This window comes from Desmodus rotundus, chromosome 6, assembly GCF_022682495.2.
Source record: "Desmodus rotundus isolate HL8 chromosome 6, HLdesRot8A.1, whole genome shotgun sequence".
Lineage (NCBI taxonomy): Eukaryota > Metazoa > Chordata > Mammalia > Chiroptera > Phyllostomidae > Desmodus > Desmodus rotundus.
The window spans coordinates 10,248,631-10,262,728 of record NC_071392.1 but is presented as its reverse complement, the minus strand read 5'-3'; the positions used below and the strand labels follow the sequence as shown (position 1 = coordinate 10,262,728).

The 14,098-nt window shown below is 51.8% G+C and overlaps 1 protein-coding gene across 3 annotated transcripts in view; it reads left to right on the top strand.

The window, feature by feature from the left end:
• Positions 1-14,098, top strand: part of WIPF3 (WAS/WASL interacting protein family member 3) — a 72,522-nt gene that overhangs the window by 49,242 nt on the left and 9,182 nt on the right. For all 3 annotated transcript variants that reach the window (XM_053926934.2, XM_053926936.2, XM_053926935.2), the window contains exons 3-6: positions 3,267-3,399; positions 5,480-5,611; positions 10,593-11,357; positions 13,065-13,214. In XM_053926934.2, the coding sequence (XP_053782909.1) occupies positions 3,267-3,399; positions 5,480-5,611; positions 10,593-11,357; positions 13,065-13,214 (1,180 nt within the window). The remainder of the gene's footprint in view (positions 1-3,266; positions 3,400-5,479; positions 5,612-10,592; positions 11,358-13,064; positions 13,215-14,098) is intronic.

Here is a 14,098-nt window from a genome sequence, read left to right as displayed (position 1 = left end):
CTGCTACTAGAGTGTTCCATGGCACATGATACATCCTTAGATGCCCTTTTGTACAAGCCGGTTAAGCCTGCATATACATGAACACCTTTAGCCATGAAGTTACTCATTCTTTTCTACCTCCCTGGAAGGACTGGAGGATACCGCATTAATACCAGGAGAGGGGAGCCCTCTAGTGGAAAACCATCAGGGCCCGTTGTGAGCAGGGAAGAGCCAAACAGTCACAGAAGGCTTGTTCAATTTAGCCCTAGAGTCGAGCTGTGTCCTGTAAACATGACGCGTCTTGCTGTGTCCTCCCGCTGATCTGGAAAGTGTCTATCAACAAATCTGTCATGTGGAATTGTCGGGAACATACTGCCCTGACCTGTGTGGCTCAGTGGGTTGGGCGTTGCCCCACAAAGCGGAAAGCTCGCTGGTTCGATTCCCAGTCAGGACACACGCCTGCGTTGTGGGTTTGGTCCCTGGTCAGGATGTGTACAAGAGACAACCTATCGATGTTTCTCTCTTGCATTGATGTTTCTCTCCCTCTCTTTCTCCCTCCCTTCCCCTCTCTCTAATAATGAATAAATCTTTAAAAAAACAAACCTATTGAGACCTGTGCTAAGTAGAGAATCTGTTTAAAAATCACTATCCCAAAGACATACAACTTCCTTCCTAGCCCCCACCTGAAAACTGAGATGGGCAAGGTCAGGGAGTCAGGGGATGAATTTTGATAAGACATAAAAAAAATCGAGTCTAAATTAGTTGAAAGGACCCTCCCCCAACCCCCACCATGTCGTGAGGGCAAGGTCTGCTCTTCTTATTACTTCTTTACTCGGAGGAATGCCCCTTTCCAGCCCAGCCTTCCTCAAGGCCACCACCCGAGTTGGGTCACGACCGACTTTATGACTCAGTGTTGTTTCCGTTGTAGCGAGGAAGACAGTGACAAGGCACGTTCTCCCTGTGCCCAACCCCGACACATGTCTGAGATTACAATGCCAGATTCTTAGAAGAATTGTCCTCTCCTCTTGGCCAGGGTCATGATATTTGTTGACCCTCTATTCCTGTCACTGATTGTTTATAAATAAGATTTTTAAATAAAGTTTAGAAATCTGAAAGCTTTACCGTTTAACTTACTGATGTTAATGTTCTACATGTAGGAGTTTTTAAGCCTGCCTTGCGGGAAACGCCCTGCTGTGCATGTGCGTTCTTACACCCATTCCTGAGAAAATACAGCTCTAGGATTGGGGTCCCCTGCCCAGGGCTCCTTTGTTGACCATCACTCAGGAGCCCCTCTCCTAAGGACTCTTCATGTCTCCAGGCGGTAAGAACCCACTTTGAAGCTTGTGCCCTGCAAGGATTCCTCACGCGGAAGAGCGAGCCGGGAAAATGCAGGCTCAGCACATTTTCACGGAGACCACAGCTGCCTTGGTTTCTAGCCTGTGTCGCGACAGAGTCTCTGACAGTCTAGTCAGCAAACCCGGCTTGTCCTTTTCTGAACAATGACAACAAAAATGCCCACAGCAAGGATTCGTGAATCCTGTCTGTGTTACAAGGACCTTCTGAGTCCCCTATCTCCCTTGCAGCCTGCTCGGCCGGACAAATGCGGCCATTTCTGGGTTCCCAGGGGTCTTCCTCTCCGGGGGACTCACATGGCCACATGCTGCAGGATAGAGTGGCTTTATTCCGTGCACGTGTGTCCTCTCTCCCTGTACATGCGCTTGCCCTGGAGGACAAGGCCAGTGTATTATGTATCCTGGGTCCAGTTCATTCATTCGCTCACTCCTTCACTCACCTGGTGAACAGTGTTTGAGCCCATCTGGGGCCAGTCCCTGTTCTGCTCTCTGGGGACGTACTGGTGAACAAAATGAGCGAGATCTGTTTCCCGACAGAGAGAAATGTGGGAGAGCACCCCTTAAACTCGTAAGCACAAGTGGAAAATCTGCACAGTGAACACAGGAATAAAAACATACACCTTGCGATACAAGTTACCAAGGAAAAAGAATACGGCATCCTGAGAGAGAGCACTGGGTGGTCTTATGTAGGCTGGGGGTCAGAAAAGGCCTCTGAGGTGCTGCCATTTGCAGGGGAAGCTGAAGGCACATGGTGTTTCATGCTTTGAGACGTGGTTAACCAGCTCCGAGGTCACGTGGTGCAAACCTTCTAACTTCGGGGGATCCTCCTGACTGTCTTCCAAGGCAGCCCCACCCCTCCCTTTATTTGCCACCAACCGACATGTGTTGTTTGGTGCCCCCTGGATCTGATAGTCCATGGAGACCCCTGCCGTGTCAGCTCAAGCCACAGTGGGAGTGAAACAGCTGGACCTCAGGGCTACTTGCGAGTTAGAATGAAGGTTATTCTCACAGATGTATTTATGACGCACTTTAGCAGTCTATAGGACACTTAGTGTAACCATGGCACATGACCTTGATTGCAAAGTACAAAGCACGTGGCCTTTGGAATTAAGCAGATCTGGGTTTGAACTCTGTGACCTTGAACAGACAATTTCGTAGTCTCAGGTTTCTCACCCGTACAATGAGGGCAAGCTCAGCAGACACTCACAAGGTTCTGTGAGGATCAGAGGGAAGTACTGGGCCCAGAGTGTAGGAGGCACTCACCCTCCCTCAAAATCCCTGGCCCTCCCTGTCTCCTTACTTTTAAGATGCCCCTGGGCCCCAGTTCTCCCCTGTGCTCCATGCTCACATGAAGACTACCATCCCTCCCTCCAAACCTGCTCTTCGAGGCTGAATTTGCTTCAGGTAGGAGACATAATGGGCCACCCAGCAGCAGGGAGGATGAGTATCAGGTGACTGAGTGCAACTTAGTGCCACTCAGAATAGCCCAGGGCAAGGCAGAGAGACAAGACCAACTCCCGGCATCAAGCTGAAGCCAGCAAAGGATTTGCTCCAGGAGTGGACACCAGGCAGGGCGATCACTCCAAACCTGGGAGCGGACCCAGAACACCCAGCCTGAGCCCAGGCCTGCAGGTGAGGCTTAGCTAGGAAGAGGAAGAGAATCAGTGATTTAGGCTTCCTTTAGGAAGCCTAAAGAGTCCATCCTAGATCCCCAGAGAGAGGGGTGTGAGCAGGGCAGGAGGTAAGTCTCCAGAGAGACTTGAAGGTAACTGCCCAGAGGTCAAGGTGAGATCGACCTTAGGAATGGGGCAGGGCAGGACAAGCGGATAAGGCAGAGAACTGTGGGAGGTAAACCTTACAACAGATAGGACATTGGGCTTATCGGCAGATGTTATTATATGTGATTATAATCAGCTCCCTCCTGCTCCCTTACAGGTAAATACAGACGCTTCCAGCTTGCGGAAGGCAGATCCCAAAGGTCGGAGTGCACTGTTGGCCGATATCCAGCAAGGAACTCGCCTACGGAAAGTCACGCAGATCAACGACCGCAGTGCCCCGCAGATCGAGAGTAAGTGAGTGCGTGGCCAGGACTGCCTCAAGCCATGGGAGGCCACGGGAGGCCACGGGAGGCCACGGGAAGCTCAGGCAGGCACCCCTGGCTTGCTCAGGGTGGGGGCCATGTCTGTTACCCGGAACAGAGTTGCAGTATCTCAGACCTGCTCGGTGTATAGGCCACGTGGGTGGAGACTCAGAGCTTCCCTTCTAGGTGTGCAGACAGTGTATAGGGTTCTTCTATCCTCACTCTTCAAATGCTAAAAAAACCCTCATGGTGAGATAACTTTTTAAATTGTGATAAAATTCACCATTTTAACCATTGAAAGTGTTCAATTCAGTGGCATTTAGATGTTCACAGTGTGGTGCAGCCATCACCTCCATCTCATTCCAAAACACTCATTCCAGCACCCCAGAAGGACCCTCCAGACCCATTGGCAGTCACTCCCCATTCCTCCCACCCCCCAGCCCCTGGCAAACATTAAATCTGCTCGCCATGTCTATGCATTTGTCTATTTGGGGACAGTTCATATAAGTGGAATCATACAATATGTGGCCTTTGGAACTGGCTCCCTTCACTGAGCATCACGTCTGCCAGCTTCACACATGTAGCAGGAGCCAGCGCTTCTCTCCTCTTTACCGCTGAGTAATATCTCATCGTAGGGCTGTACCACTTTGTGCTTTTCCATTGGGAGCGAACACTTAAACGTCACTGTGTCCACAGAGTCCTCAAACTCAATGAGAGAAAACATAAAGTCTCAACATTAAAAAATGCAAACATTTTGTTTTTCCGCAAAGAAAAAGATTTATTCGGAATTCCCTCAGAGGATCAAATGACTGCCGCTTCCTATGTCTTCTAGAACATGACAGGGAAAATGGAGTCTGTGCTTGGGTCAGATGACTTCTGGTGCTGCTACCAGACACACCAAGGAACCTCTTCGAGACTCAGTTTGCTCACCTGCAAAATGGGAGAGAGAATAATACCTGTTCTTTCTTGTATGTGTCCAGGTTGTGGAAGGTTGAAATAATATATGCAGAAGTATTGATTGTAAGGTATTATTATGTCTTCATATATTTTTAATGGTGAGCATGATGCTAATTCTCAAAGATAGTCCTAAAAATATAAGAATCTAGTATCTGTAATTGCGATATAGGTTAATACGCAAGGATAGACGAATTATTTTAAGAAATAATTCCCACTAGATTAGAAATTTGTTTCTGGTGAGACCCACTATCTAACTGAAGCCCAATGAACAGATAAGTCCATTTTATGGGAATACTCACTCACTAATCATTCCAATGAGCTGGTAATGGGTAATATTAACATTTAGAATACTCTGGCCATATTCATCCACCAGTGGGCACTGTGCCTTCATTTCTCCGTGCTCATTAGCTTCAGGTTGTGAAGATTTTTTTTGCCAGGAACCCTTGTTTAAGCTGAACGTCTTCTCCTGTTATGTAGTTGGTAAGCACACACATCTGAAAGGCTGGCATTGGTGACCCCCCTCCTCCGGGGCTCGTAGGCCCTCTCCTCCAGAGACGAAAAGGTGCAGGGAAGCGTGCGGGGCTCGGGGAGTGAGTGCTCAGGAAGGAAATGCTGAAGCACCAATCACTGCAGACCTCCCTTTCCCGCTTGCCATTCCAGGCCAGGCTGTGTGGACAAGAAGTTAAAATTACTGTCTGGATTAAATCTGCGGGTCTCCTCTGGCTAGTCCTCCCAGTGGAAAACAGGGCCAGTTCCACACCTGTCGTGTCTAGGTTTTCTCCTTTGAAAAGTGCTGCCAGTTCCTCCACTGGCATCTACTAAATGGCAGTGTGTGGGTCCCTTGGCTTAGGTCACTTTTCAGAGTGGTCAGCCACTGAGGGTTGGTTGTTTGGGAGGCCCAGAGAGGCAGCAGACAGGCCCGGGCATGAGTCTGCAGGGGGTCTAGGCAGAGGGTGTTTGGGAAAGATGCAATCTAGCAGTAACATCACAGGCCCTGCAGGTTGGAGGACCAGCAGGCGGACACAGGCATGGTCAGACCACGGCCCGGGGTGAGAATGGGCTGCTCAGCTCTACCCACGAGTCTTCATCAACTTGCCTCTTCTCTCCAAAGGTTCTAAAGGCGCCAACAAAGAAGGAGGAGGTTCTGCAAACTCTCAAGGAGGGAGCACGCCCCCAGCCCTGGGAGGTCTGTTTGCCGGTGGCTTTCCTGTTTTGCGTCCAGCAGGCCAGAGGGATGCAGCAGGTAAAAAGGAATCCAGAGCTAGCTATCTCGTGATTTTTTTTAAAGATTTATTTATTTTTAGAGAGAGGAGAAGGCAGAAAGGGAAGAAGAGAAACATCAATGTGTGGTTGCCTCTTGCACACCCCCTACAGGGGACCTGGCCTGCAACCCAGGCATGTGCCCCGACTGGGAATCAAACTGGTGACCCTTTGGTTCGCAGGCCGTCACTCAATCCACTGAGCCACACCAACCAGGGTACTATCTTGTGATCTTTATCTCCTTCACTTGGAGACCCAGCTGGTGAATCCTTCACACACCAGTGAGTGGCGTGTTTTCAGTGAACAGCTGTGTGGCAGGAGATCTTGCATTTGCAAACCTAAGCGCCGGAAATTTCCAAAGCCCAGGATTGTGCTCGAGGGATCTTTCAAATCATCCTTCTGTTTACGTCCTCCCATGGTAATAAATGAAGACTGACTGGCCACAGTGCGTAGTGTTTAGTGATGGTGTGATTGTGGCCCAGCCTGCAGAGTGCAGACAGGTATTCGTGACATCACTGTGGCCTCACTGGTGGGTGATGAGTGAGTCAGAAGGGTTCTTAGTCATTGTGTCATTGTGTCCGTTAGGTATTGCCGAGTCACAAAATACCCTAAAGCTCATCTACTCAGTTTATAATTCCTGGGTTGGCAATTTAAGGTGGTCTCAGCTGGGCGCCCTCTAGTGTCTACAGGTTGGTAGATGGCTTTGCAAATTTTATATTTCTTATATCTTTGGTGCCTCATCTGGGGCGACTGGCCTGAGCCATGTGTTCATTCAGTATGTAGCAGACTGTCCAGAGTTTGTTTTTATAGGGGTGGCAAGGTTCCAACAGAGAGGCTAGAAGCACACATATAAAGTCTCTGGAGGCTTAGATTTGGCGTTGGTACAGTTTTACTTCCTATTGCATCCTCTTTTCCAAAGCGAGTCACAAGGCCAGCCTGAGACAAAGGTGGGGAAACAGACTTCATCTCTCGGTGAGAGGAGCTGCAAGATCACATTGCAAAGGGTATAGAGTCAGGAATGAGTGCATTATCAAGGCCACTGTTGCGACCAGTCTACCACAGTCAGATGTTTGGAAAACATTGCATTAAAATTAGAAAAATGTGTCTTTATTATGTGCAAAAGGTGTTTTTCTTTTCTTTCTTTCTTTCTTTCTTTTTTTTTTTGGATAAACTCAAAGAATTTCATTAATCCAAGGAATATCAAGCCCAAAACATTCCTAATATAGAATCTTCTACCATGTGACTCTGCTAAATTTCTTGCTGGGGCTGTTTGACAGTTGTGGCTGTCACCTACTGATAAAGTCCAGCAAAGATAAGGGCTCTGGGATGTTTTGAGGTCCCACTGGAACCTCCTCAGAAGACATTTCCTGTCCTCGTTTTTGCTGAGGGTTCGTCAGACGAGAAAGTGCCAGGGTCGTCCTGAGGGCTGGCGTTCTTCTGTGCCTGCTTCTTTTTCAAACTTCCTGCCTGGGACCAAAGAAACCTTCTTGGGAATATAAAAATTCCACTAGCTTCTCTTCACAGAAATAACCCCAGTCAGATTGTAGCAGGGATCGGACAAAGGAAGCCAGCAGTATCCCTACTTGTCTCCAATAGGACACAGGTGTCAGATGTCGGAGCCACTACCTGCAGTCAACCACTGATCTCTGTAGAGGAGGTGGGAATCCACAGTGCAGTGACTAATGACGCCTGTCATAGGAGGGAAGTCAAGGACAGATCGATAGTAGATGCACGGCCTTAGTGCCATGTTGGAGTGAGACAGCCAAGGCTCTCTTCTCTCAGAACTCTCCCATCAGCCCCCTTCTCATTCACAGAAAAGGACTTCGCCCTTTGCTATCTCTCTGATCTTCTTGCCTACCACTCTTGCTGGCTCAAGCCCTGCACACCAGCCACACGCTACCCTCCTTGCTGTTCTTACATGAACCGGGCATATTGCTGCCACAGGGCCCTTGCACAAGCTGCTCCCAGGGCCTAAAACACATTTTCTCAGGTGTCTGCTTGGTTCACCATCTCCCTTCCTTCATGTCTCTGCTCAAGTGGCATCCAACCAACTTGGTGAGGCTTTACTCACCATCCATATAGAATGAGTCACCCTCTCATTCCGTGTCCCTTCTGTCTGGATTTATTTTTCTTTTATTATTACCACCATTGGACATAGTATATATTTACTCATTTATTTTCTGTCTTCCCCTCTAAATGTATGCTCCGTGAAGGCAGGAACTATGTTTTGATCACTGCCTTCAAAATGCCTGGCACACAGTAGGTGCGCAGTAAATACTCACGTACAGTGAAATGTGTGAGTGGGTAGTATGGCTGCTTAGAGCCATGAAGCCCAGAGAGCAGTGTCTAGTGATCACAATGCTTTTTAGGGGCCCATGAAAACGTTTGAATTTTTGTTAAAATCAGGGGGAAGAAAACATGAAGTTTTAGGGTCAAATATTATATTTGTCTTTACACCAGTGCAGTCACAAAATGTAGCTCTAAATATTTTTTTAAGGAAGGAAGAGGGTCTCCAGAAGTCATAATGTGGCCCTGACGTAGCACTCTCAGGGAGTGATCGTTAAAATAAGACACAATGAGTAAATGTCACCGGGTGGAAAGGAGTGTGTCATGAGACTTCTGTGCAACCCCAGGTCCTCGGGAAACATAAGAACATTGGGAGAGGCAGACAGACTTCATCTCTTGATAAGCCCCAGGCTCTACAAGCTGACACCTTTCCCATCAGCGAGACCTCCTGGATGCGCTCCAGCTGGCCTCTCCCCGCAGGATTCCGGGCCCCTTTCTGTGTTTCTGTTTGGGTTTCCAGGGCTAGCGCCTGTGCTCTGCGGAAGGCCTCCTCCCTTCCTTGCCTTGGCATGCTCCGCCGGAGCTCTCTGCCGGTGGGTGCCTGCCTGCTTGCTTCACCTGCCCCCACGTGTCAGCTGCTCTCTTTCCTGCTGGTCCCGCCTTAACTGCATGCTGCCAGCTCTCTGCGCGACCCCAGAGTGGGCCTGGACATAAGCCGAAGGAGGATTCGTGACACCCTTGCTTCTGCTGCCCGTGTTATGATAAAAATGGGTTTGTTGGCCCCTTTCTCATTTGGTTGGCTGCTTAGTGAGCGGAGGCTCCTGTCCTTGGAATGGACTCACTTTATAGGTTTTTGAATGTTGGGGACATGGGTGTCCTCAGTCACTTAAAAAGTTTGGGCCATCAGGGCCTGAGTCTGACCTTCAACTCTGTTATCCCTTTCAAGTCCATCCAGCAAGTGGGCCCTGGTTTAGGGAGCTGCCCGGGCTCTCCGCCTTCATCTCTGTGGACTACGGAAACAGGTTTGAGAAGTTGGAGGCAGGACTGCCTGAGCCTGACCCCTGCCCTTGACCTCACAGAATGTTGGATTTGTGGCTGGTAGAAGGCCAAGTGGGGGTTTCCCTTCTGGGCATGCTCAGCCAAGCTGCTCTGGCAATGCCTGCCTGAGACCCCCAGGGGGAAGTCAACCAGGATGGGCACATCCATACAAAAGCATCTCTTCCAGAACCACCTCAGAGAAAATCCTCAACAGAGGAGTGAAAATGTCACTGCCCTGCCTCCAAAACAGCCATTCCATAGCTGAGCCCCGTAACAAGTGGTGTTGTCCAGGTGGCTGTCCCACCATAGCCAGAGGGGGTCTTCTGTTTGCAAAGCCAGACACCGCAGCCCTACCCACTCAGCTTCCCCTGAGTCACCTCGGCCCACCGCTCCTTGCTTTGATTGGCCTGGCTTTTAGCATCAAGTACTTTGGGGTAGGGGGTTGGGAAAACACACTGGAGACTCATCGACTGACAAGCTCAGGCCACCAACAGAGGCTGGGGTGGTAACCTGGTGTAAAGGCTGTGGGTCCTACTCTACACACCCAGGAAGTTGGAGGTATGGGAAACAAGCATGTTTTCAAGGGTTTTCCGCATGTTTTCTCGGGGATTATAAAATGGAAGGGGGTGGAGACAGGGGAAAACATAGTCCCCAGAATTCCTCTTTGAAACAGCACTGTACTTGTTGGGAAGAAATATTTTTAATGCCTCCGAAATGGAGGCTCGCATGTGCAGTGATTACAGAACTTCTGTACAGGACACGGGGAGAGGGACCTTTCCCTCATTAGGCAGGCAGGGGCAAAAGGGAAAGAACTAACAGTGTGGCCAAGGGCGTGCAGCGTGACAAGGCCAGTCCCAGGGAGCACCCTCCTTACCAGTCTTCCATGAAAGCCACCAAACACAAATGCTTTGTAGGCAATCTGTCGTTGTTGAATTCACGAGGCACTGGATTTCAAGCTGGGATCGATGTGGTGGAGGATCTACCAGGTGAGGAAGCCAGGAGACCAGGAGACAGTGACCCCCCTAGAGACAGGCACACATCTTTGGGAAAGGGAGCTGGGAACTTCCAGAAGCCAAAGGAGTGGGAGGTTCAAGGTCATTGGAACTGGGTCCCCAAGTCAGGATCTTCCCACTGGCTTCAGAGCATGAAGCTTCTGCTCTCAATGCAGAAGCAAAGCCCTTGTTCACAAATGCTGGGAGTGAGGGATACCTCCCTCACTGGGAGATGCTGGTTGGCACCTGAGGACCCAAACTAGGACATGAGGGCTGATGGTCCCAGTAGGTAGGAGTGATGAGTGTGAGGTGACCTTGAGATGAGGAAGGGCAGGGGAGGTGGGAACAGTCCTGTGCCCTGGGCAGGGAGCCTGGGAGACTCTGGCAGATGAGGGCCACGGTGGAATGCAATAGGAAAGCTGGTGGCCTGACAGCACCATAATGCTGGCAAGGAGCTTGGGGCTGGTCCGGCTGACCCTCTAGTGTGGCAGCTGCTGCACCTGAGGCCTCTCGGTGAACGTGCAGGGAGAAAGCATCACCAGCAGGTCCACGACATCACGCTTGAGAGTCTTGACCACTGCTGCCCACACGCTTGGGGTTTCTCTTTCCTCTGTTGCTGCGCTAACTCAGAACTTGTCTCACTTACAGGTGGCAAGACAGGGCAGGCCCCTGGCTCCCGAGCGCCTTCTCCTCGGCTTCCCACCAAAACTATCAGCGGGCCGCTTAACCCCCCAGCATCTCCCAGGCTAGGCAATGCCTCCGAGGCACATGGTGCTGCCAGGACCATCCCTCCTCGCCCCAGTGTGCCAGCCCCACCTCCTCCCACCCCACCCCCACCTCCCCCGCCCTTACCCCCACCCCTGCCCTCTTCCTCCGCCATCAAAGCTCCCCTAGTGTCCCCACCTGGCTCACAGACCAAAGGTAATGCCCTGGGGGTGGCCCCCCCTCTGCCTTCTGCACCTCCCCCTCCACCACCTCCCCCAACCCCGCCCCCTCTTCCCCAGAACTCCATTCTCAGTGACAAGGCAGTGAAGCCTCAGCTAGCCCCCTTGCATTTGTCACCCATCCCACCCCCACTCCCTCTCCTCCCGCCTTGCGGGTACCCCGGACTCAATGCGGATACTGCCAGCCCTACCCAAGATGTTCCCGAGCCTCCAGCCCCGCCGCCACCACCGCCACCACCCCCACCACCACCGCTCCCACTTTACGCCTCATGTACCCCGAGGTCCTTGGTGCCTGCGCCCCCTATGCCAGGCGCTAACAACAGCAATGAAGCCCCACCCCCACTGCCCCCCAAGTCCCCCAGCTTCCAGGCTCAGCCACTGAAGCCCAGCGCACAGGCCTTGCCTGCTCCGCCCGCGCCTCCTGGGTCGCAGCCATTCCTGCAGAAGAAGAGGCCCGGCCGAGGCCCAGGTGAGCACAGCTGTCCTGGTCTGGGGTGGCCCGATGAGAGGACCGTTTGCTGTTGCCAGCCACTGAGGAGGTGCTGGGGCCACAGCCAGAGGCCTGCTCCTATGAGCCTCTGGGGAATACCTTGCGATGTCTTAACTTTGGATTTGGGGTTAGATCAGACCTAGTTATTCATTGCCCCTGTGGAGTGCAATAAGGATTTGTTGTGGGACTTCATGTTGGGGGCATTCATGTATTTCCCATATGAAAAATAACACATTTCCCGTAAGATTGTTATTTATATTAAATGAGGAAATGTGCCTGTAGCTGGGGCTCAGGTTATTTCCCCTCCTTCTCTCTCATCACATGGAGGGCAGATTTCCATCCAGAAGGGGGTCAGCAGCTCCTCAGCCCCTTTAGTCTGCTTGTGGGAGCAAGTAAATCCTAGTGGATCCTGGTACCAGAAAGAGAAGACCAGCAAGGGTAGGAAGGATGAGATTTTTTTCTTAAAAAGCTCAAAGGAAGCAGAGTGTGGGACACTGCCCACACACAGGCATGGGCCCACACACATGTCCTCCCGTGTCCCCACATGACCCCGCAGTCCTGGACTTGCTCAGGTTCCCACTGTGGCTCCATCACGAAGTACAAGGCCCATGCCCAGAGCTGGGGAGGGAGCCTGGCAGTGTGGACCTGGGCACAGAGCCAGGTGCCGGGCGGCTCTCCTTGTATCGGAAGGTGGGACTGTCACAATGCCTCTTTGGGCTGGACTCCAGGACACTCTCTATGGTTCTAATCCTTGGAGAATGCTTCCAGTTCTCGGAAGCAACCCCAGCCCCTTGAACTCCAGGCTGGGTATCTGGGTCCTGGTCTCGTGGGCGTAGTGTGGGTTGGAGATGTGACCAAGAGGTGACAGACTGGGGACACAGCTCAGAAGTGGGGAGTTAAGGGGGCAGGGGACCAGGGGCTCAGCGGGGCCCCAGTGGGCAGGTGGATTTACACGGGAAAGAGAAACTAGGGTCTGCGATGCAGCGGAGCGGGTGTGAGCAGAAACGGGCTGGAGCAAGCCCCCAACAGCTGTTCCTCTAGCCTCCCCCTGGGCCTCGCCTACAGACAGCTCAGGCACCAGTGGGAGCAAGCTAAATCCGCCACCAGCACCCCCTGTGAGATCACCCCCTTCTGAGCCGTGTCCCCAGTCTGTCACCTCTTGGTCACATCTCCAACCCACACTACGCCCACGAGACCAGGGCCCAGATACCCAGTCTGGAGTTCAAGGGGCTGGGGTTGCTTCTGAGAACTGGAAGCATTCTCCAAGGATTAGAACCATCTGAGAGAGTCCTGCAGTCCTTTCCTTTCTCTTCCCTTTCTGAGGACTCTGAAGTGGTTTCCCTTTTGGGGGCTGTGCCATCTGATGCTGAGGATTGTCATTGTCATTGAGATTATCACAGCAGCTAACATTTATTGAGCCCTTACTACATGCGCCTTGACTCAAATCAACTCATTTAACCCTCTCAGCACCTCTAGGAGGCATGTGTACTATTATCATTCCCATTTGACAGAGGAGAAAACGGAGGCACAGAGAGGTTGTGTCATTATCCCAGCAGAAGAACTGGATTCCGTTCCAAGTGGGTTGTCTCCGGAGGCTGCACTTTTACTCACCCCTCACAGAAGGTTATAGCATCTGCCATCCCCATTTATTCCTGTATCTGAATACTCTGTCATCTTCTCTGTCAGGTACCAGTGGGGGGAAGCTAAATCCACCGCCGGCTCCCCCTGCGAGATCACCCACCACAGAGCTTTCAAGCAGGAGCCAGCAGATCCCAGGCTGGACCCAGACACAGCAGCCCGGGGGGCAGCTGCGGAACGGGAGCCTGCACATCATGGGTAAGCAGGGCCACCAGCTGCCAGTGGGGAGGTGGTTCCTGGCCCCCAGCAGGAGCTTGCCAGCCCCAGGTGCGTGCTTTGCCAGAGCAGTGGACTCACAGTAGCATAGAACAAACCACAGGTTGTGTTAAATACAGTGTTTCCCTTGAGGCTTTCTGCAGGGTTCCAGAACCCACTCTTAACATTCTGATTGAGTTTCGAGAGGGAAGAAAACTAACTTTTAAACTGTGTGTCTGCCTCCCTGGAGAAATCCACACACAAGGCTGAAAGAACAGTGTGATTTAGACAAGCTGAACGGATGGACAGAAGGTCAGCAGGCAGGGGGACAGTTAGGGCAAAAATATGGAGATAGGACGGAAAGTCACATGGGGTCAGATGTGACCAGAAATCTTTGCATCCCTTTGTGGACTGAGCTACTGCCAGCCACAAATCCTAGATCACAAAGCAGGGACCTGCCCTATGAAAGGGCCACACGCCCCCTCTCCTCTTGTCATGGACAGCTCAGGACAGAACCCGTTTGCTTTGGGGGGCCCAGGCCTGCAACTGGACACAGGCCATGCTCCGCGTCAGCAGCCAGGCCCAGGACTCCTGTTCTGCCCGCTTCTCTGACCCGGGCCCTCCCAGCAGCTCAGGAGGGCTTCAGGCCACGGGGGCTTTGCCGTTCCTGATGCTGCCATGTTCCCCACCTGGTGCCCTGCATCGCCCTGTGGCTCTTTAGAAGCTTCCTGAAGATACTAGTGGATGTAAGGTGGGGTGGGTGATGGGGAGAGTGTTAATTTCACTCTTTCCCAGCTAAACAGTAAAAACTGCGAAGTGGAAAGTGGCCTCGCGGGGACTAGTCCTGCCACGGACACCCTGGCACCAGGCAGGCGAACCTTGGGTTG